General features: G+C 42.6%; 1 protein-coding gene across 1 annotated transcript in view; it reads right to left on the bottom strand.

Annotated features, from left to right (window-relative positions):
* The window catches only part of LOC135522616 (cadherin-20-like), a 43534-nt gene that overhangs the window by 19166 nt on the left and 1445 nt on the right, over nucleotides 1–22923 (bottom strand). The window contains exons 2-8 of the mRNA XM_064949053.1: nucleotides 12432–12814; nucleotides 8563–8857; nucleotides 7672–7791; nucleotides 7044–7211; nucleotides 4622–4809; nucleotides 4041–4294; nucleotides 790–926 (exon numbers count right to left, since the gene is read on the bottom strand). Of these exons, the coding sequence (XP_064805125.1) occupies nucleotides 790–926; nucleotides 4041–4294; nucleotides 4622–4809; nucleotides 7044–7211; nucleotides 7672–7791; nucleotides 8563–8857; nucleotides 12432–12668 (1399 nt within the window). The 5' untranslated portion in view covers nucleotides 12669–12814. The remainder of the gene's footprint in view (nucleotides 1–789; nucleotides 927–4040; nucleotides 4295–4621; nucleotides 4810–7043; nucleotides 7212–7671; nucleotides 7792–8562; nucleotides 8858–12431; nucleotides 12815–22923) is intronic.

A 22923-nucleotide genomic window follows, 5' to 3' on the forward strand; every position in this document is an offset into this window, starting at 1 on the left:
ACACGGTGGCCTTACTCGGTACAACGCAGCCCTCCCAGCACGCTTGCTGTAGACTCAGAAGGCACTCGTTCCCATTCCTCTTCTCTCTAATTTTGTCAAATTTTTCTTTCTCCCTCACCCATTGTTCTCTATCATAGAGATGTATAGAGAACTATGGTGCCCAAAAGCCAGTTTTAGCATGGGCAGCGCTATTGAGGACTTCCACCACTTTTAAGTAGTCAACTGGGTGGGACTTACTATGGGTTAAGGAAAAATCACATAATTCCATCCAGGTCATGAGGAGGGATCAGCCAATGAATTATCCTTGTGAGCAAACATTCCAAAATTGCAGATGGCAGTAACCTAGACTTTATACTTGTTCAAATATCACACTCCAGGTGGCAGCATGCACAACTTCAGTTTGTTTACCAACTGATAGAAGTAGTAGAAAAAGAAAATTGACTAGTTCAAAATGGAGATGTCCTCAATGGCGCTGCGTGTGCACTCACAGACGCCATAATGGGAAAGATACAACATTGAGGTGTAGTTTATTCAATTAAGTAATTAATTAAAAGAAATTTCCCTCGTTAATGTGCGTTCCAAATAAACACAAACAAAACAAAAGGACTGAAGGTGACTCTCCTGGGTTCTGAACACCAGCTGTGTAGAGGTCTTATTTTAAATGGTCACACAACATAATATGGTAATGTCATTCAAAACAAACCAGAGGTGTGTATGTACTGTATGTGTATGTCGCTTCATCCCAAATGGCACCATGTTCACTATGCAGTGCACTTTTTTTGGACTTACTCATCTCCATGGCCAGGACGGTGATGTTATGCCAGGAGAACTCCTCTCTGTCCAAAGGAAGCACTGTCATCAATGCCCCGGAAGTGATGTCAATGTAGAAGTATTTCCCCAGGTCAGTGTTCCTCTCTATGGAATACCTGGTGACCGAGGGAAACAAGGGTAACCAATGTTGAGTAACACTCATCTGGTATTTATGTACAGATCTTTATCTATTTCTGAGCTTAGTGTGTGTGTGTGTGTGTGTGTGTGTGTGTGTGTGTGTGTGTGTGTGTGTGTGTGTGTGTGTGTGTGTGTGCAGCGGATTAATACACGTATGTGTTAGCATGATAAGGTGTTGTGGCAAAGGTTGGAGGTATGACAAACTCCCTCAAACCGTCCCAGTTGTGATAAGGTCTAATCAGAGATATCTCTGCCAAATTAAGCTAGAGACACACAGGCCTGCAGCACAGCTGGGGTGGGTGTGTGCCTGCGCTGGGATTGGCTGTGCTGCACAGTCTGACTCATCTCCTGGCAAAACATCTCTTTCCAAAAGCGCTCCTCAGAGAACTCCACGCAACAATGAGTAGACAGACAGAAAGAGAAGAAGAAGCCAGCTGAATGGAGAGGGGAGCACTACTTCAGGACACAGTTTAAGCCCATATTCATAGTTTCTCAAAGAAGGAGTGCTCATCTAGGATCAGTTTAGCCTTTTATATAAAAATGAATAACGTTACAAGGACAGGGGGGTCTGATCCTACTCTGAGACCAGAGGAGGCTGGTGGACGGAGCTATAGGAGGACGGGCTCATTGTAATGGCTGCTATGCCGTTCTATTAATTCCATTAAAGGCCATAAAAATGTGTCTGTCCTCCTATAGCTCATCTCACCAGCCACCTCTGTCTGAGTCACTTTATGGGTCTAAAGTTTATCCAGGTTTCCTACATTAGAAAGACCTGAAAGACCACGTATGTTTTCTGTGCATAGAGACCTCTTCTCTCTCTCCCTCTCTAAAGATCTGTTGTTCTGCCCCTGAGTAAGGCTAACTGTTCCCTAACCCTCTGTTCCCTGGGCACCGAAGATGTGGATGTCAATTAAGGCAGCCCCCCGCACCTCTCTGATTCAGAGGTTGGTTAGATGAGAACTATTAGAGGCATATTGTGGGTGTCAATTACACACTTTTGAAGTGTTTATGAGGATCACCAGAAAGTGTTGAATTTACCCTTTTCAAAGTGTTACCCTTTTAACACCGATCATTTCCAGCACCAGTGGCATTAAAATGTTACACTAACTCACTGTTACGGTATTCACTAATACCTTTGAAGCAAATTTTCCAGTTTTAAATCAACAGTGAAAGTGTTACATTTAAAACGGTTCCAGTTTCTGTACAGGTCCACAATTTTCAGTGTTAAATTAACACACTGTTTAGTGTAAAGCCTTATTTGCATATTTCCAAGAGTGCCTTGCTTGTCATGTGAATTGTTACAACCCATGACTGTACTTGTCAGTGACAAAGACATGGTTGTTGCATTCATCTATGTTCAGTCCCATGCCTTTCACCAAGTGAGCTCCTAAGTGAATGTTATCATTACCATTTTAATCTTCAACAATACAACACAATGGAACACATAAGGCCTTATTTTGAGGGCCTAGGTTTACCATAATAAAGTGGCCTGAATCTCATGATTTACAGGCAAAATACAGACTGCAAGTCACACAATTATGTGTAATTCCTATTGGAATCCAGCAAGAGTGGGACTATCCCAAAAAAATGTTGAATTTTTATTCACCCACAACCTGCATTCAAAATGATTGCCAAGTTGGGAAGACTAAGGTATGAGTCTACCTTAAGCATATAAATTGGCACAACTATTTCAGTAAGGGGTGCAATAAGTCCATATAACAGATTGAATTAGCTTACAAAAATGTATGTTATTTACATAAGCATAATATTAATTAATCAATCGACATGCAATAACATAGATATTAAAACGACCAATTCTGAATATCAAACTGCAATAGATTATGCTGGGAAATATGATAATGATGGGTGTCGTTTTGGTTTACTGGTTATAATAGTTATTTTATACCAATGGCTGTTAATTTAACAACTTAATCAACACTAGAAATGTCACTGTTGATTTCATTGCAACACTGCTCACTCCAACTTTCATGACAAAGGCATTTCAAAGAGCTGTCAGTCAAGGCGAGCACTTGAATATATGCTCCCCGACCATTCAGCCTGTCTTTTCAAACTTCCTGGTATTCAGCCATGAGAGGAAAAAGTACTTTGAAGTGATAGTTTGACTTTCAAATCCGTTGTATTGGTGTATGGCTGGTGCCTTTTATAGAGACCGCCAAGAATGACGATAGCTGATATGATAGATAAAAAATAAATGATAGCTGTGTTTGACAAACTCAACGGTACAAAACTCAAGATATTGCTCTATTTTAAGCAATTGTTCTTATGTCAACGTGTTGAACTTTTACACTAAACATCACCAATGTGAAATAAAAAAAGGATGTGTAATTCCCACCATTTCAACGGGGGTCAAAAATGTGAGATTGGTAATGTAGTAACACACACTGTACTGTCCACATCATGGACAGTTGTGTAGTATACATTAATTAGATATGGCAAAATAATTAAATATCTTAATTTAGGATGACAGTAAATAAAGCTAACACAGATTTTTTTTTTATATAATAATATATTTAACCATTTAGAAATTTAAAATACTGCTCCGAAGTACAATTTAACCAGATGCTCTAGAGTAGAGCGTCCATAGGGTCTGTGCAGCAGGCTGAACGTTTAATCAATTAGAGGTACGGTCTGGAGAGTGAGGATGCTGTGTCTCAAATGGCAGCCTATTTGGGCCCATAAGGCTCTGGTCAAAAGTAATGCAGTATACAGGGAATAGGGTAACATTAGGGGTGCACAGCTCCCCTCCAACCCAACCTCTGCTCTGAGAGTGAGGTAAACACATTGAAAATAATGGGAAAGTTCCCTAAAACCATGGCAGTAAGCTTTGACTGATTAGGGTCCTCGACAGGTCATCATCATTACCACCATCCTCATCCAATTAAATGAAATCACATAGCCTACTGAATCTATCACTCAGAGCTGTCACATCAGCTCAATGGCTTTTGAACACAGCCTGTAGACTCCAATATCATACTGCCCCCATCTGGCCACATGATTGCATTACATGGACAGTGTTGGTTAATCAGAACATATTGGGTGTTATTTTGCTGTGGTTTTAAGCCCATCCTCACCTGATGGAGGTGTTGGCAGCATCGGGGTCTCTAGCGGAGACCGTCATAAACATTGTGCTGATCTCTGTGTCCTCAGGGACCGCTATGTAGTAGGCAGCCGAGCTGAACTCTGGGGGCTCGTCCACATCCTCTACGCTGACGTGAACGATGGTGACATGGCTGAACGGGCCCTTATCCGGAAAACGGTGGTCAATGTGTGTGTTGGCTCCTTCTATCTTCAGCGTGTAGCTCGCCTTGGTCTCAAAGTTCAGAGGCTAGATGAGAGAGATATGCTGACAGCGTTAGTAGATATGGTGTATCATAGGTAGGTATCAATCATATAAATACTCAAGTAAAGATTTAAGATGTAGACTTAAGTCTGAATCAGGCCCCAAGACACATTCACTAAACAAGCAGAGGTTTACAGGTATGTTGAGAAAGAATCCATTCAGAGAAAATCAGCTGTTTATCAATCAAATAATGATTCTAAACCTGTTCTCTGGACTAAATTAAGGTCAATGTGACTCATAACTGCTGTGTCGACTCCTGCCAGTGGCCCTGGAAGCTTGTCATGACCTTTCATTGATGTCTACCCTCTGTACCTTTTTGATGGTGATGATGCCAAACAGGTTGGTTGGGTCTGTGTTGATGTCGAAGGTGTCCCTCCCGTCTCCGTCGATGATGCTGTACCTCATCTCTGCATTGATGCCAATGTCACGGTCCTTTGCCCGGATACGACCCACAACAGATGACACCGGAGCCGACTCTGGGACACTCATCTGGTACAGCTCTGAGAAGGTGAAGAAGGGAGGAAATGTGAAAGAGAGAGAACGAACGACAGGTTAATCCAGGTTCAAATCATTTCAACGGATATTTGGTCAGCTCTTATGTCTTCCATCCTCCCCATATTTAGAAATTAATTCACATTCCAAATAAATGTAATAATTAGAAAAACAGATGTTTTATTTTGAGGTGGTGTCCAATTCAACCACAGATCTGTGTGACCTTAAATGTCCATAACGAAACATTGGGTTGTTTCATTTATACTCATGTTTGCTGGTTGATGTTCTAATGTTTTTAGCCCTGAAACCTGGGTGAATATCCATAACAACTGTGCTTTTGAGGGAATTGTTTGGTGAATATCTATTGTTGTGTGTCAGTTTGGGTACTATGTCAGCAAAAGGTAGACAGTGACAAATCAAGTTTTAGTCAATAAAGCAGTTTAAGAACGTGTTTGGCCATTCTTCCTCTAGAGGGCACCAAACCTCTTAAATTACACCAAGACATTAAGAGGACCTGAACCTAGAGCATGTAGACTATGGAGCTCAAATTGGTTCAGACAGATCCGGTTCGTAAATTGGGGTGTCTTGTCATATGGGTCAACAAGAATTTTATTTAAACAATTTAATCTCTTTTGAAAGTGGTTCCCAATTTGAGGTGCTCCTTACTGTCCGAACTGAAGCAGTCACACATTATGGTTGTCAGACAAGAGCCCCCATAGCATCTCACAATATATTATAGTCTCACTCAAGTGATGGCACTAATTAGAGAGAAGAGAGGGAAGGGGGACAAAAGGGAAGAGAGAGAAATAAGGGGTGGCGGTGGGGTTCCAAGGAGGAGACGAGACCACCAGTCAGGCAGACAGCTAGGGGATGTCTTGCTGCCGAGGATAGCCAGATAAGAGATTGAGAGAGGGATAGACAGATGACCTGATGAGGATGTTAATGAGGAGAGCAGGAATGGGGCCAATCAAAGAGACAGCATGGGTCGGACTGGTTGCCGGGAAAGGATAGAGAAACTTACTTGACACATTGGAAAGAATTAACAAACAAACAGAGCAAACTAGAATTCTATTTGGCCATGAACAGAGAGTACATAGTGGCAGAATACCTGACCACTGTGCCTGACCCAAACTTAAGAAAAGCTTTGACGATGCACAGAGTCAGTGAGCATAGCCTTGCTATTGAGAAAGGCCGCCGTAGGCAGACCTGGCTCTCAAGAGAAGATAGGCTATGTGCACACTGCCCACAAAATTAAGTGGACTTCTTAACCTCCTGCCAAATGTCTGACCATTTTAGAGACACATATTTCCCTCAAAATACACAGACTCACAAAGAATATATATATATTTTTTTTTCGATAATCTCACATATCTATTGGGTGAAATACCACGGTGTGCCATCACAGCAGCAAGATGTGTGACCTTTTGCCACAAGAAAAGGGCAACCAGTGAAGAACATTGTAAATACAACCCATATCTATGTTTCTTTATCTTCCCTTTTGTACTTGAACTATTTGCACACATTGTGACATTTGAAATGTCTTTATTCTTTTGGAACTTTCGTGAGTGTAATGTTTACTGATAATTTTTATTGTTAATTTCACTTTTGTTTATTATCTACTTCACTTTCTTTGTCAATGTAAACATGTTTCCCATGCAAATAAAGCCCTTAATAAATTGAGGGAGAGGGAGAAAGAGAGGAGAGGGTTGGGTTGGTTGGAGAGAAGGAGATCAGCGAGAGGCTGGGGGACTGGATGGATGATGATGAAATAAAAAGTAATGACAGAGAGGGGAAGGGTTAATGTGCTGGTGACTGACTGGTGGCCAAAGAAAATTAGGATGCGGGAGGAGAGAGAGAGCAGAATCTGAAGGAGATGGACAAGCGAGGAGATACATTGTGGATGAAGTGGATGAGAGGGCTGGAGAGAAAGAGCAAGACAAGAGGAAAAGAGAGGAAGATAAGAGGACATAAGAGGAAGATGAGAGGTCAGGAGAGAAAGAGCAAGAGGTGGGGGAAGGAAAGAAAGAGCAAGAGGAGAGTACGAAAAATTAATTAAAATGTATGCACTCACTACTGTAAGTCGCTCTGGATAAGAGCATCTGCTAAATGACTAAAATGTAAGAGGGAAGGAGGAGAGGGTTAACAAGAATGAAGACAAGGAAGTCAACAGTCTTGAGCATAAATTGAAGGGAATTAAAATAAATAAATACGGCACATGAGGAGAGGAGTCTCTGGATCTTACTCTGATCAAACATGGGTGGGTTATCATTGACGTCACTGAGGGTGATGTTAACCACTGTGGTTCCGGCCAGACCCCCTAGCTGGCCTCCCATGTCCTTCGCCTGGATGATGACAGAGTAGTTCTCCCTGACCTCGCGGTCCATGCCCGCCAGAGACACACGCACCACACCTGGGGGACAGAGAGAAACATGGGAGAGTGGGGGGGACAAGAGGAACAAGAGGTCACAATCAGAAACAGTGTGATTGGGAGGGTCAGCAGAGCAGTCGTCAGGCAGATTAGGGATGTGTCTTGGACAGTAACCCAAATGGCCCCCTTTTGGACCAGAGCCCTAAGTGCACTATGGAGGAAATAGGGTGCCATTTGGGATGCACAGGTGTCTTCATTGATTTGCCAGTTGTTACCATTGGCAGCCACAAGAGGGCATTCTTAACCAAGTTGATACATTTAAAATCTGTTGTTTTACACTCAGCCTGTATGTGTGTACTTCTGGGAGGACCAAATGTAAGTGCCTCAGCTCTTTGCCAAAACATGACAATCTACTAATATAACTAAAACACAAATGTTGAAATTGCTATTGTTAATGTAGGTCCAATTATTATTTTTTCAAACTTCCCCTGTGCTCACATACCAGTCTTAGGCTCTACAGAGAAGTATGGCTGTCCCTGTAGGATGCTGTAGACCACCCTGGCACTGTTACCATACGTAGGGTCATCTGCATCTGTGGCTGTCATCCGAATCACCTCAGTGCCTAGGAAAGGGAGGAGGGAGGGAGGAGAAGAAGAGAGTGACATGGTGAGCAATGTTATTTCCACACAATTGGAATGACTCAATCCATTTGTATGGTTATTTCAACAAGGCCTGTTTAAAAAATGGCCTGTCCATCTACATAAAACTTCAATGTTGGCAAATGGTATAGGCTATAAAGGCAACTGTGTCTGTACCTGCACTCACTGGTGGATTTATAAATATTGTATCCCACTAGTGCAGTGTGTAAGCAGAGACATCATTTTGATGGCATAATGATGATATTGCAGAGCCATCAATACCTATGCTATTATGTTCACAAACTGAAACATCCTCATCTCCTTACCATCATACACTACATAAATACACTGCTGTGATTAACCACAACAACTTTTATAGAGAGAATTTTAAACAGTTTGCTAACTGAATGAATGGATGAATGGAAAGTTCAGAAGCAGCAGCACAATATCCAGTTACGCTACACACTCTCCAGTTTGGTCTGAAATGGCCCTGGTCAAAAGTTGTGCACTATGTAGGGAATCGGGTGCCGTTTTGGATGCACCCTATGGCTACGTCCCAATTGTCCACAGTTCTTCCAAAGTGTGCATTTGCATACTTCCTGTCATGGATTTTTTTTTAATGGGTGTAATCATTGGCTTGAGGGAGTTTTCTACTATTTTAAAATTGATGCGAGACAGAGTGCAAGTACACACTTTCGGAGAAGAATGGGGAATCATGGCTTTGTCTCTGACCACCACAATCTCCCTTGACTCACCGATGATTGACATCTCAGGTATGGTGGCCTGGTAGGGCCCTTCCAGGAACTTAGGTTCATTATCATTGATGTCCTGGATTTTGACGATAAACTCAGACTCAGGCTCCAGGGGTCGGTCTGTTTGTCTGTTCCAGGCCTGGGCTCGCAGAAGGTACTGGGCCTGCACCTCACGGTCCAGCCTCTTGATAGCATGGATGTCGCCTGTACTGTCGTCAATGGTGAAGGTGGTGCCCGCACCATCGCCTGACAGGATGTACTTGATGGAGCCGTCCCCGAGGTCCATGTCTGAGTGGAGCTGTGGTGGTCACAGGTCAGAGGTTAGGAGTCAAGACAGCTTAGGAGCCAGATATCCTATAATATAATAATAATACTAAAATAGTAATACTGTATATGCCATTAAGCAGACGCTTTTATCCAATGCAACGTACAGTCATGTGTGCATACATTTTACACATGGTTGGCCCTAGCAAGAATCAAATCCATAATTCTGGCATCGAATGCACCATGCTCATGTTCTATATGTAATTGTATGTTATTGGTGGTACACTTTTTCTCCATCCCTAGCAAACACAGCTAATTAATCAAATTGCATTATGAACTGAAGAACATGATTAGGTGATTATTGGAGTCAGGTGTGTTAGCTGGGGCTGGGGCAAAACTGTGACACCAATCAGGCCCCCAAGGACTGGAATTGCCCACCCCTGTGTTAGAATATACTTTATAGTAATTTAGGTTTTTGGGCTTGATTTAGCATGACATTTACATTTATTGGGACTATTTGATTAGTGGCGTTATAGTAGCATGCTAACTCAATCAAGCACAGCTCAAGTACAGTACTTGAAAGTATTCTGGATACTGAATTCTACCCAGGTCTGGTCTGGTCCGGTCCATTAGAGGTCAAGGACCACTGTATACATGGTCATTATAATGCTGTTTCTCTGGGCTCTCCCCTGAAACGAATGGTATAGTGTACGTCCCAAATGCACCAAGCATCAACAGGCTCACCAGGCTGCTATTTGACCCACAATAGTCTTCTGATTACACAATTTGCGTCCCAAATGCATAGGGTGCCTATAGGCCCTGTTCAAAAGTAGTGCACTATATAGGGAATAAGGTGCTATCTGAGATGGAACAATATTATTAGGTACAGCTTTAATCACGGTTGGTTGGTCATCAGAAGAAGAACAGTAATCATGTCCAGCTCTCCTGATCAGTGGTGCTCGTGGTTCTTATGGGAGCTTCAGACATATCCCAAATGGACCCATAGGGCTTTGGTCAAAAGTAGTGCACTACATAGGGAATAGATTGCCAAATACCATTGTTGGTCTCTTAGTGCAAATACCAGCCTGTTGAGCCTATTGATGCAATCACAACCCCAATCTGTACACACACAGCCACATACACAGCTCAGCATGCGCACCACACAAACGGCTACCGCCCGCTAACATTATAATAACACTTTCTTTTCAAGATAAAAAGTTAATCCTTTTACCTCCGGGTGCTGAAATATCACAACTTAATAATATGTTTAACACTACCCTTATGGGAAAAAAACACATACATTGGCATGTGATCACGTTTCACATGTCATCTTATGTGATCACATGTCATCATGTGATCTTATGTGAAGTTAATGTGACAATATGGGGATGCAAAAATGCAACATGTTATACCATGAAACTATACACCAACATTTGAATGTGTTTCACGTGTAAAACTGCAAATTTGAATTTCACATGTGAATATTTATTAAATGTAAAACTCCAAGTCCACACATGAGAGTTAGATTTTGACTTGTGAAAATGTAATTTGGTATTTTATTAGGATCCCCATTAGCTGTTGCAAAAGCAGCAGCTACTCTTACTGGGGTCCACACAAAACATGACATAATACAGAATTACAAAATACAGAACATCAATAGACAAGAACAGCTCAAGGACAGAACTAAAACATTTTTTTAAATGCACACGTAGCCTACATATCAATACATACACACAAACTATCTAGGTCAAATAGGGGGGAGAAATTGTGATGTGAGGTGTTGCTTCATCAGTTTTTTTTAAACAAAGTTTGCTGTTTATTTGAGCAATTAGGACTCTATATAAGGGCTCTATATAAAACTGTATGCTTTCCTGAATTTGTTCTGGATTTGGGGACTGTGAAAAGACCCCTGGTGGCATGTCTGGTGGGATAAGTGTGTGTGTCAGAGCTGTGTGTAAGTTGACTATGCAAACAATTTGGCATTTTCAACACATTAATGTTTCTTATAAAAGAAGAAGTGATGCAGTCAGTCTCTCCTCAACTCTTAGCAAAGAGAGAATGACTTGCATAATATTTATATCAGCACTCTGATTACAATAAAGAGCAGAATGTGCCTCTCTGATCTGGGTCAGCTGCAGCTTAACTAGGTCTTTTCTTGCAGCACTGGACCACACGACTGGACAATAATCAAGATTAGACAAAACTAAAGCCTACATAACTTGCTTTTTGGAGTGTGGTGTCAAAAAAGCAGAGCATCTCTTTATTATGGCCAGACCTCTCCCCATCTTTACAACCATTTAATCTATATGTTTTGACCATGACAGTTACAATATAAGATAACGCCAAGTAATTTAGTCTCCTCCATTTGTTTGTTCAACAGCCACACCATTCATTACCAGATTCAGCTGAGGTCTAGATTTAAGGAATGACTTGTACCAAATACAATGCTCTTAGTTTTAGAGATGTTCAGGACCAGTTTATTACTGGCCACCAATTCCAAAACAGAATGCAACTCTTTGTTAAAGATTTCAGTGACTTCATTAGCTGTGGTTGCTGTTGCGTATATATGGTTGAATCATCAGCATACATGGACACACATGCTCTGTTTAATGCCAGTGGCAGGTCATTGGTAAAAATAGAAAAGAGTAGAGGGCCTAGAGAGCTGCCCTGTGGTACACCACACTTTACATGTTTGACATTAGAGAAGCTTCCATTAAAGAAAACCCTTTGAGTTATATTAGATAGATAACTCTGAATCTGTGATATGGCAGAGGTTGAAAAACCACAATACATATGTTTTTTCAACAACAGGTTACGGTCACTAATATCAAAGGCTGCACTGAAATCTAACAGTACAGCTCCCACAATCTTCTATTTGAACCCAGGTCAAGAGACGACACACACACACACGGTTAGTGTAGATTCTCAATAAGCACCCTGCTTTACCCTTATTGGCCCTGGTCAAAAGTAGTGCACTATGTGGAATAGGGTGCAATTTGGGACAGACTGAGTATCATTCTGACTTCACTGAATCAGTGATATTTAACTACTTCACTTTACAAGGTGGTGGTTCAAAAAAATTATGTGAAAAAAATGGACAGTTCCACCATCTACACTTAACCCCTAGCTATACACCTTTCACACGGAGAAGGTCTCCTCTGCTTTGTCAGGAGAACTGCCCCAGATACTCATCCACACTCTAACTCTCCATACAATACACAGTGGGGAAGAGGTTGTATCCAAAATGGCACCCTATTCCCTACATAGTGCTCTACTTTTGACCACAGCCCTATGGGCCTTAGCCAAAAGTAGTGCACTTTATAGGTAATAGGATGACATTTGGGATGCAGACACAAAGATTATTGGCAAAAAAGGATACTTTGACCACTCAGGTGTTAAAGTGGCTTGAACACTTGATCAATGATGATAGACCCTGTGGTCGTCAGAGGTAGCGTTCAGCCGACAGCGCCGATATTGATTGAAAAGTTGAGAGCTGTCATCGAACAGTTCAATAATAATGTCGGTGGACATTTAGCAAATGCTTTAATCGAAAGTGACATGCAGTTCACACATATTCTCTTTGTGTGTGTGTTTGTGTGTGGACTTGCCTTTCCTATGTACAGTGGCTCCAGTCCAGTGTACTCCTCCAGCACAAAGAACTGGTTCCATACCCAGCCTCTCTTCACCCTCCTCAGCAGCAAAGCTCCACTCTCCTCTTCTGTCTTGGCTCTATCCATACGGCCCTGGGCCTCAGACAACAGGGCCAGCAAGGCCAGACCTATGCTGAGTAGAAGGGTGTAGACAGGCCTACCACCCCCAGGATGGTGGTGATGTCGATCTCCCATGATGGATACTCAACAGCAAATCAAATAAATTTATTTTCAAAATGGGGTTTTGTGTTTTCTATGGTGATACGATGACCCACTGATGACAGGCCTTTGTTTCTTGTGTCTTTCTTGTGTCTTCAAATGGCGACTTTCTCCTTTTCCTGCTTTGTGGAAAGTGAAAAAAGAAAAGAAAGGAGAAAAAGATGAGTTTCAAATCCTCCAAATGTAGATGTCATTATTGGACACTGACACTATCGTCCTTGGCCTATAAGCTCCTTTTCTGTTCCCTTATTTCTTTCTTTCCTTCACTGAAACTATTGAGGAAAGTATGGCTGGATTAAAGGATGGCTGGATTAAAGGATGGAAGGATGTAGAGATGACACTGATCCCAGTCTACTGTGTAGAAACACAAATTAATCTGCTTCTCTCTTCTGTCCTTTGTTTAATTATAATGAACACTCTGTGTGTGTCTGTTTTCGTGTGTGTGTTTGTGTGCACATGCATGCGTGAGTGTCCATGAGTGTTTGTGTGTGTTAGAAATAGATAGCTGCATTAAAACCCAATGAGTTTTAAATCGATGAGGTCGCTCTTGCTGCTGGTGAGTCTCTGATCCACCTCTACGCAGACGACACCATTCTGTATACTTCTGGCCCTTGTTTGGACACTGTGTTGTTAACCCTCCAGGCAAGCTTCAATGCCGTAGAACTCTCCTTCCGTGGCCTCCAATTGCTCTTAAATACAAGTAAAACTAAATGCATGCTCTTCAACCGATCGCTACCTGCACCTGCCCGCCTGTCCAACATCACTACTCTGGTCGGCTCTGACTTAGAATACATGGACAACTACAAATACTTAGGTGTCTGGTTAGACTGTAAACTCTCCTTCCAGACCCATATCAAACATCTCCAATCCAAAGTTAAATCTAGAATTGGCTTCCTATTTCGCAACAAAGCATCCTTCACTCATGCTGCCAAACATACCCTTGTAAAACTGACCATCCTACCAATCCTCGACTTTGGCAATGTCATTTACAAAATCGCCTCCAATACCCTACTCAACAAATTGGATGCAGTCTATCACAGTGCAATCCGTTTCGTCACCAAAGCCCCATATACTACCCACCATTGCGACCTGTACGCTCTCGTTGGCTGGCCCTCGCTTCATACTCGTCGCCAAACCCACTGGCTCCATGTCATCTACAAGACCCTGCTAGGTAAAGTCCCCCCTTATCTCAGCTCGCTGGTCACCATAGCATCTCCCACCTGTAGCACACGCTCCAGCAGGTATATCTCTCTAGTCACCCCCAAAACCAATTCTTTTTTTGGGCGCCTCTCCTTCCAGTTCTCTGCTGCCAATGACTGGAACTAACTGCAAAAATCTCTGAAACTGGAAACACTTATCTCCCTCACTAGCTTTAAGCACCAACTGTCAGAGCAGCTCACAGATTACTGCACCTGTACATAGCCCACCTATAATTTAGCCCAAACAACTACCTCTTTCCCTATTGTATTTAATTTATTTACTTTGCTCCTTTGCACCCCATTATTTTTATTCCTACTTTGCGCATTCTTCCATTGCAAATCTACCATTCCAGTGTTTTACTTGCTATATTGTATTTACTTTGCGACCATGGCCTTTTTTTGCCTTTACCTCCCTTATCTCACCTCATTTGCTCACATCGTATATAGACTTGTTTATACTGTATTATTGACTGTATGTTTGTTTTACTCCATGTGTAACTCTGTGTCGTTGTATGTGTCGAACTGCTTTGCTTTATCTTGGCCAGGTCGCAATTGTAAATGAGAACTTGTTCTCAACTTGCCTACCTGGTTAAATAAAGGTTAAATAAATAAAACTCAATGAGTGGGGACTCACATTGCATTCTAAATACATGTAGAGGAGGAGAGGGGAGAGACTGGGAGAGACGGGGAAATGATGGGAGAGAGACGGAGGAGAGGTTACTCCTCTTGGGGCTGAGGGTTAGTCTGAGAGGAGCCACGCATGATACCTACTTGAGCCCTAAGTCCCTGTTCTCTTTCTCCCTTTCACACTCTCCCATTTACTGTTGTGCTTAGGCAACAGAAACCATCTTCAAAACTCCTTTACTCAACCCTCTCCCCCTCCATCTTTCTCTTTGCTGCCTCACCTCTTTTCAGTTTCTATAGGAACAGCGGAAACTTCTCTCATTTCTCTCTTGCTAACAGTCTCTCAGTGTGTATTTGCTTTCCTCACTCTCGCTCTCTTTCTCTTTCTCTACCCTCTCCCTTCTTTCCCTCCCTCTTAGAAAAAAAGGTGCCATCTAGAACCTAAAATTGTTATTCAGCTGTCCCCATCAGATAACCCTTTCCACAGAGGGTTCGACATGGAACCCAAAAAGTTTCTATCTGAAACCAAAAACAGTCACCCAATGGGGACAGCCGAATAACTCATTTGGAACCCTTTTTTCTGAGAGTGTAGAGGAGGCGGTGTTGTTTCTCCCGGCATCTCTCTCTCCCTCTCCCCCAATCTCCCCTGCTTCCTCTCCCCTCTCTTCCTTTCTTTCCTCTCTTCCCCTGGCTGTTGTAGAATAGTTGAGATTTGCACTGTTCCTCATCTCTTAAGGTGCCACCAACCTCCTGTAACTACAAGCTACACGCTGCTGCCGAACAGGACAACAAACAACTAGTGGTGCTTCGGTGCTTTCCACTGAGGGTGTGTAGAGTTCTGCAAGATGTTTTGTTTCCACCATTTGGAATAGACTTGATAACTTATTTTTATAATTTACTTTTTTTTTGCACTCGGACAGCCCACATTAACCCGAAAAAACAAAGTCAATTGTTACTTTATGGTGCTGTAGGTAAAAAAAATAAGTTTTCTATTGTTTTCAAGTATTGTTTTACATTTAATCAATGTATTTTTTCTACTCAAACTGTGCCTTTATGACAATCGCTTGATTTTCTTTCCTTTTATCAGTGAGCTGGTCACATCTGTTTGCCTCCACCACAATCTACTCCCGCTCTTTAATTAACAAGCTGCACGGGGGAAAAACTGATAGATCTATAGTGAAAAGGGAGGAAAGAGAAAAGAGAAAAGTGGAAGAAAAGAATGCTAGCAGGGGGCGTGGAGAGAGAAATGGAAAGTAGAGGGCGAGAAAGAGAGAATAGAGAAAGAGAGACTGTGTTGAGCTCTATTATATTGTGGAGGAGAGAGAGAGAGCTCATTGTGCCATAGTGGACACTCTCGGAATCTCCAAACAGTTAATCATTATTGAAGAGTCACAAAAAGACTGGTGGCTAGAGAAGGGTGCTGGGCGGGGTGCTTTTGCTATAAAGGCCCTGACAGGACGGGGTATCTGGCTCCTAGCCCCCCTGGCCCTTCAACTCAGGGGATCTGTCCCAAATGTCCCCCAATTCACTATGGGCCCTGGTCAAAAGTAATGTAATTTATATTGAATGGGGTGCCATTTGGGACACACCCAACCTGGGACTCAAAGCCCCACGAGGGCCCCTGACAGGCTGGGTGAGCCATGACCTCCATGGGCCCCTCTTGGTCTCTGCTCTATTCTGTCTGTATTCTGTCTCCATTATTTCCATTCAAGTGGCCCTGTTGTTCATTATGAAGTCAAATTAGCACCTCGCAAAAATTTCCACACACCCCTTCACCTCCCCAGCCCCCTTCTCCGTCAAAGGTCAGGACTTGCACCCGTTACATTCGGCCTCTATTTTGTTGTGTCTAATGAGGTGACATGCTACATAATTGTGCTGGCTCAACACTCCACACATCTCCCTCAGACTAATCTGATGGCTTTTCACTTATTAAAGAAAAAAGAAAAAGCAGCTGTTCTTGCTGCTCCTGCCTTTACGACCTGCCACACAAGTTGCCCCCTGTCCTGAGCAGAGGAATGAAGGGAGGGAGGGAGGGAGGGAGGGAGGGAGGGAGGGAGGGAGGGAGGGAGGGATGGAGGGAAGGAGGGAGGGAGGGATGGATGGAGGGGGAGGGTCGAGGAGGCATCAGATGAGAAAGCTTTACCAAACACAAGAAGAGAGAGGGTATTTTCCCACCACAATTACATATTCTACGGAAATGGTAAAAGCCACTTTAACTTTCAAGGAGAACTGAGAGATAAAGAATCATGTTGCACGGTCTGTGTGCGTGTAAGTTTGTAAGTGTGTAAATCAAGCAGGGGTTGTAACAATCAACAGCAGTAGTTGCTGCTGTTGGCAATTGAAGGACCATATTGTTGAGTCATCAAAATCTCAGTCAGTCTGTCAGCATCACACCTTATTCCCTATATAGTGCACTACCCTGGTCAAAAGTATTTCACTTTGTAAGGAATAGTGTGCCATTTGGGATGCAGATTTAGCTTGTCAGCATGACCATGAACTACTATTTGGTGACAAAATACCTTTAAAAGATGTTTGTAGCTGACCACCAATTTTCTTTTTCCCCTTCCCTTAGGCCAACTACAGAAAATTACCCCAGTTTCCCCAGTTGGAATCCCAACTAACAATCAAAAACCCTCTGACTTTAGTCACTCAGACTCTGTGAATGCAGCCTGACTTAAGTGCTCTGCTGCAGATCGTATGAAAAGGATTTATACAATTTTACAAGTCAATCTCGTATGATTGTGGCCTACTTCCTATCGATAGAGCACTTCCCTCTCAAGAGCAGGGGTGTACTTGTCCAAAACAGACTCATACACTCTGCTTTTGAACCATCAACAACTTTTCAACACATCAACAATGCACATTTTGAAGAGATAAATTCAGACTTTCTTCAAACTTCTTGTGTGGTAACAACAGTGTGGTCAACAACAGAACAGTCACACAGATACAGTGTAACTTCATGTGTGGCGCGACAGTGTGGTTGTCACGTCTAATTCTGCTCCTCCCCTACAGCGGCGTGCGTTGTCGCTGGAATACTAACCACCAGTCCTGGCACTCATCATTACGAGGAGCCGCGCGTCAGAAAGGTGGGGGGCGTATTGTCATGTCTGCTCCTACCCTCCGGCACGAGACATTGCCAGAATACTAATCACGGTTCTGGAACTCATCATTACGCGCACCTGGGACTCATTGTTAGGATTCACACCTGGGCCTCATTACCTCCCCTTTCTAAGTCCCTTCCTTTTGTTCATTCCTCAGTTGGTACTGCATCAAATCACATCACATTTTATTGGTCACATACACATGGTTAGCAGATGTTAATGTGAGCGTAGTGAAATGCTTGTGCTTCTAGTTCCGACCGTGCAGTAATATCTGACAAGTAATCTAACAAATTCCCCAACAACTACCTGATACACACATATCTAAAGGGGTAAATGAGAATATGTACATATAAGTACATGGATGAGCGATGGCTGAGTTGCATAGGCAAGGTGCAATAGAGAGTATAAAATAATGTATGTACATGTGATATGAGTAATGTAAGATTTTGTAAACATTATTAATGTGGCATTATTTAAACTGGCATTGTTTAAAGTGACTAGTGATCCATTTATTGAAGAGTCCAGTGATTGGGTCTCAATGTAGGCAGCTGCCTCTCTGAGTTAGTGATTCATGTTTAGAAATCTGATGGCCTTGACATAGAAGCTGTTTTTCAGTCTCTCAGTCCCAGCTTTGATGCACGTGTACTGACCTCACCTTCTGGAATTCTAGCGGTGTGAACAGGCAGTGGTTCAGGTGGTTGTTGTCCTTGATGATCTTTTTGGTCTTCCTGTGACATTGGGTGCTGTAGGTGTCATGGAGGGCAGGTAGTTTGTCCCCGGTGATGCGTTGTGCAGACCGCAACACCCTCTGGAAAGCCTTGCGGTTGAGGGCGGTGCAGTTGCTCTCGACTGTGCATCTGTAAAAGTTTTCATCAGCCTCCTGAGGTTGAAGAGGCGCTGTTGCGCCTTCTTCGCCACACTGTCTGTGTGGATGGGCCATTTCAGTTTGTCTGTGATGTGTACGCCGAGGAACTTAAAACTTTCCACCTTCTCCACTGCTGTCCCTCCTATGTGGATAGGGGGGTGCTCCCTCTGCTGTTTCCTAAAGTCTAATATCATCTCCTTTTTTTTGTTGACGTTGAGTCAGAGGTTGTTTTCCTGACACCACACTCCGAGTGCCCTCATTTCCTCCCTGTCGGCTGTCTCGTCGTTGTTGGTGATCAAGCCTACTACTGTTGGGTCATCTGCACACTTGATGATTGATTTGGAGGCATGCATGGCCACAAAGTTGTGGGTGAACAGGGAGTACAGGAGAGGGGTGAGCACACACCCTTGTGGGGTCCCAGTGTTGAGGGTCAGCGAAGTGAAGATGTTGTTTCCTACCTTCACCACCTGGGGAAGGCCAGTCAGAAAGTCCAGGACCCAATTACACAGGATGGGGTTGAGACCCAGGGCATCCAGCTTGATGATGAGCTTGGAGGGTACTATGGTGTTCAATGCTGAGCTGTAGTCAATGAACAGCATTCTTACATAGGTATTATTTTTGTCCAGATGGGATAGGGCAGTGTGCAGTGTGATGGCGATTGCGTCATCTGTGGACCTGTTGGGGCGGTATGCAACTGAATTGGGTCTAGGGTGGCAAGTAAGGTGGAGGTGATATGATCCTTGACTAGTCTCTCAAAGCACTTCATGATGACAGGCGTGAGTGCTACGGGGCGGTAGCAATTTATTACGTTTTTTTCTTCTTTGAACAGGAACAATGGTAGCCATCTTGAAGCATGTGGAGACAACAGACTGGGATAGGGAGCGTCCACATCCACAGTTTCTGGTTTGGGTAGGTTTTAATAGTCACTGTGGGTGCAACATCTCCAATGCACTTCTTTATAAACTCACTTACTGAGTCAGCGTATTGGCCGATGTTGCTCTCTGAGGCTGACCGGAACATATTCCAGAACATATTCCAGTCCGCGTAATCAAAACAGTCTTGAAGCATAGCTTACGATTGGTCAGACCAGCGTTGAATAGTTCTCGTCACTGGTACATCCTGTTTGAGTTTTTGCCTATAAGACGGTACGAGCAAGATGGTCGGACTTGCTGAAGGTAGGGCGGGGGAGGGCTTTGTATGCATCGCTGAAGTTAGAGTAGCTGTGGTCGAGTGCATTGTGCAATCAATATGTTGATATAATATAGGTAGCCTTGTTCTCAAATTTGCTTTGTTAAAAATCCCCAGCGACAATAAATGCAGCCTCCGGATGTATATTTTCCAGTTTACATAGAGTCCAGTGAAGTTTCTTGAGGGCCGTCTTGGTGTTTGCTTGAGAGGGAATGTACACAGTTGTGACTATAACTGCAGAGAATTCTCTTGGTAGGTAAAATGGCCGGCATTTGATTGTAAGGAATTCTAGGTTTGGTGAGCAGAAGGACTTGAGACCCTGAATGTTGTTATGATTACACCATGAGTCGTTAATCATAAAGCATATTACACCCCCGCCCTTCCTCTTCCCAGAGAGGTGTTTATTTCTTTCGGCGCAATGCTTGGAGAAGCCCGGTGGCTGAACCAATTCTAACAACATATGCCGAGAGAGCCATGTTTCCGTGAAACAGAGAATGTTGCAATCTCTGATGTCTCCCTGGAAGGAAACTCTTGCTCGACTTTTGTCTACCTTGTTGTCAAGGTACTGGACATTGGCGAGTAGTATACGATGTACACGTCTACGGAGCCTGACCAGGAGGCCGCTCCGTCTGCCCCCTCTGCGGCGCTGTTGTTTTGGGTCGGCTACTGGTATTAGATCCATCGTCCTGGGTTGTGGTCCGAACAGAGGATCCGCTTCGGGAAAGTTGTATTCCTGGTCGTAATGTTGGTAAGTTGATGTTGCTCTTATATCCAATCGTTCTTCCCGGCTGTATGTAATAAGACTTAGGTTTTCCTGGGGTAACAATGTAAGAAATAATACATAAAAAACAAAACACTGCATAGTTTCCTCAGAACTCGAAGCGAGGCGACCATCTCTGTTGACTCCATTTTGTATGAATGTGTTCATGTTACCTCACTTCTGTTACGCTGTCTTGTTTCATGTTTGTTGTTTTCATTAAACATTTTACCTGCACCTGCTTCTCGACTCACGGCGTCATCGTTACAGTGGAATTGAAGCGATGGGGTCATTCTACCCATTGCTTGCCTTTTGAGTAGTGTAACTTGGTCATTTTTTAAAGTTTTATCTAATTTTAACATTGTCATAAAGAGCACATGTTCAACTTGTTCAACATGTTTTTGAATCTTAAGAGGTAAAATAAAAAAATTACTATAGTAAGTGCCTATCAAGGTCCAGGTGTTGACCGTAACAGGGTTAAATCAGCCACGTATCCCCTTGTGACAGGGGGAATGGAAGCTTGTTGAGTGCAACAGGGGGGGGGGGGGCAATTGAATGCTAGCTTCACAAATAATTATGAAATTGATGTGCTATCCTCGACCAGCTCAGTTTTCCACTACAAAACACCAGAAAATGGCCAAAAAGCCCCCACCTTTTATACTAGGGCTTGACTATAAGATGTTCCAGACATTACTTTGTCAAAGCAACACAATATGTAGGGCCTTACAATGGTGGTGAAAATTTACAATGGAGGGTTAAAACCTCTTTGAGATTTAAAATCTTCCTAGAAGTCATAGAGGGTGCACAGAGGGACACGCCAAAATGCAGAATTTTGGCACAGCAGGTCTTTGTTCATATTAGAAATCAGATTCTTATAATTTTCCATGTGGTCTATTGCAGTGGTTCTTAAATGGATTTGCCTAGGGATCCAAATTGAACCAGGTTGTCTCAGTCGGGACCCAATATTTGCATTGAGAAGAAGAAATATCAAAATAGAACCTGGTAAACTATTTTGAATGCTTTTTCATAGTAAATGTAGCAAGTATATGACAAGCGGCCAACTTTCCCACCTCTTTCATTAATCAATAATAACATTTTGCCCATATTCTTGATGAAGAATGTGAATAACCTTACTGGTTAGAGACCACAAAATCAACCAAAATTCTGCTGCTAATAGCTCTATATTGAAAATACTGTGAATAAATTAAATCTGACTTGACATAATTTACAAATCATTTCATTGTAATTTTTACACGATTTCTACCTGGTTTAAGTTTTTGTAAATGTTTTTATTTGTATTGTATTTAAAGGACAATTCCACCCCAAAATTATCTTCTGGTATTGTTTTCTTTAGTCCATTGTTGATATAATCCCAAAATGTTTCACATGTCAGCAATCACATTTTTGAAGATATATAACATTCAAAAATCAGAAATGCAAAAAGCAGCATCAAAATGCAAAATATTTCTGTATTTTGATAGTTTTATATCTTGAAAATGTGATTGCTGACATGCAAAACCCCAGTTTGTGCCAAGAAGGGGGGTGTATACTCAGTGTATATTAAAGTGCACTTAACTTAATATAACAGGCTTTTATATCAAAGGTAGGCAAAGGGCATTCATTTCATGGAACAACCTGTACGTAGCAAAATACCTATTGAAGAGATAACGTTTATACTTTCTCCCAACTTTGTGTGTGGCGCGACAGTCTGGTCCTATATACCATGTAGATCCAGGTCCTCCAATTCATTAATAAGGCTTGATTTCACAGTGGGCATGTCCGTATCCTCCGTTCACCCCTCTCTAGGAGGACTCTTGGTCCATAAATGGACCAGTTAAAGAGGGAGTCACCGTGAAAGAAGGCCAATTTTGGGCTCCCAACATCGTAAAACCCCTTGTGGGGGACCACAGGAAGATACGTCATGGCTAATTTGTTAACCACAATTGATTTAGCATGGTGGAGAAAGTTGAGGAAGTAGACACTATCGGGGCACTTCATATCTTTGTCCCCAGAGAAGGATGAATGTATGTGGGTTCTTTAGGGCAGCAGGATTGAAAGGTAAAATCCTGGCATGGGAGACCAGATTCCCACCCATGTTAGACTGAAAAAAAACACAAGGCATAAACATGGTTGGTTCATGAAAACAGATAGTCAACCAAATGAATAAACATAATCCCTCTCCTTCCTGTCTCTATGTGTTCTGGGGGCCACATGTGAGCCTCTTCAATTATAGGATTTCTGTACTCTGAACCCAGTTGTGTGGCTTTGTCTGTCTGCTGCATCAGTGGACTAGATAGAACCCTCAGTGTCATAAGAGGGGCAAAAAAAAATTGTTGAATGTTTCACGCCTTTCTGCTTTGTCCTATGCTTTTCTACAACAATATAAAAATGATTTCATTTTTCATTCATCTCTCTCTCTCTCTCTCTCCCCCTGCACGTCCATTCATTCAGAGTGGGGTGGAAACCTTGTCATTTATGGAGAAATTAAATCATACAA

This window comes from Oncorhynchus masou, chromosome 30, assembly GCF_036934945.1.
Source record: "Oncorhynchus masou masou isolate Uvic2021 chromosome 30, UVic_Omas_1.1, whole genome shotgun sequence".
NCBI classification, from domain to species: domain Eukaryota; kingdom Metazoa; phylum Chordata; class Actinopteri; order Salmoniformes; family Salmonidae; genus Oncorhynchus; species Oncorhynchus masou.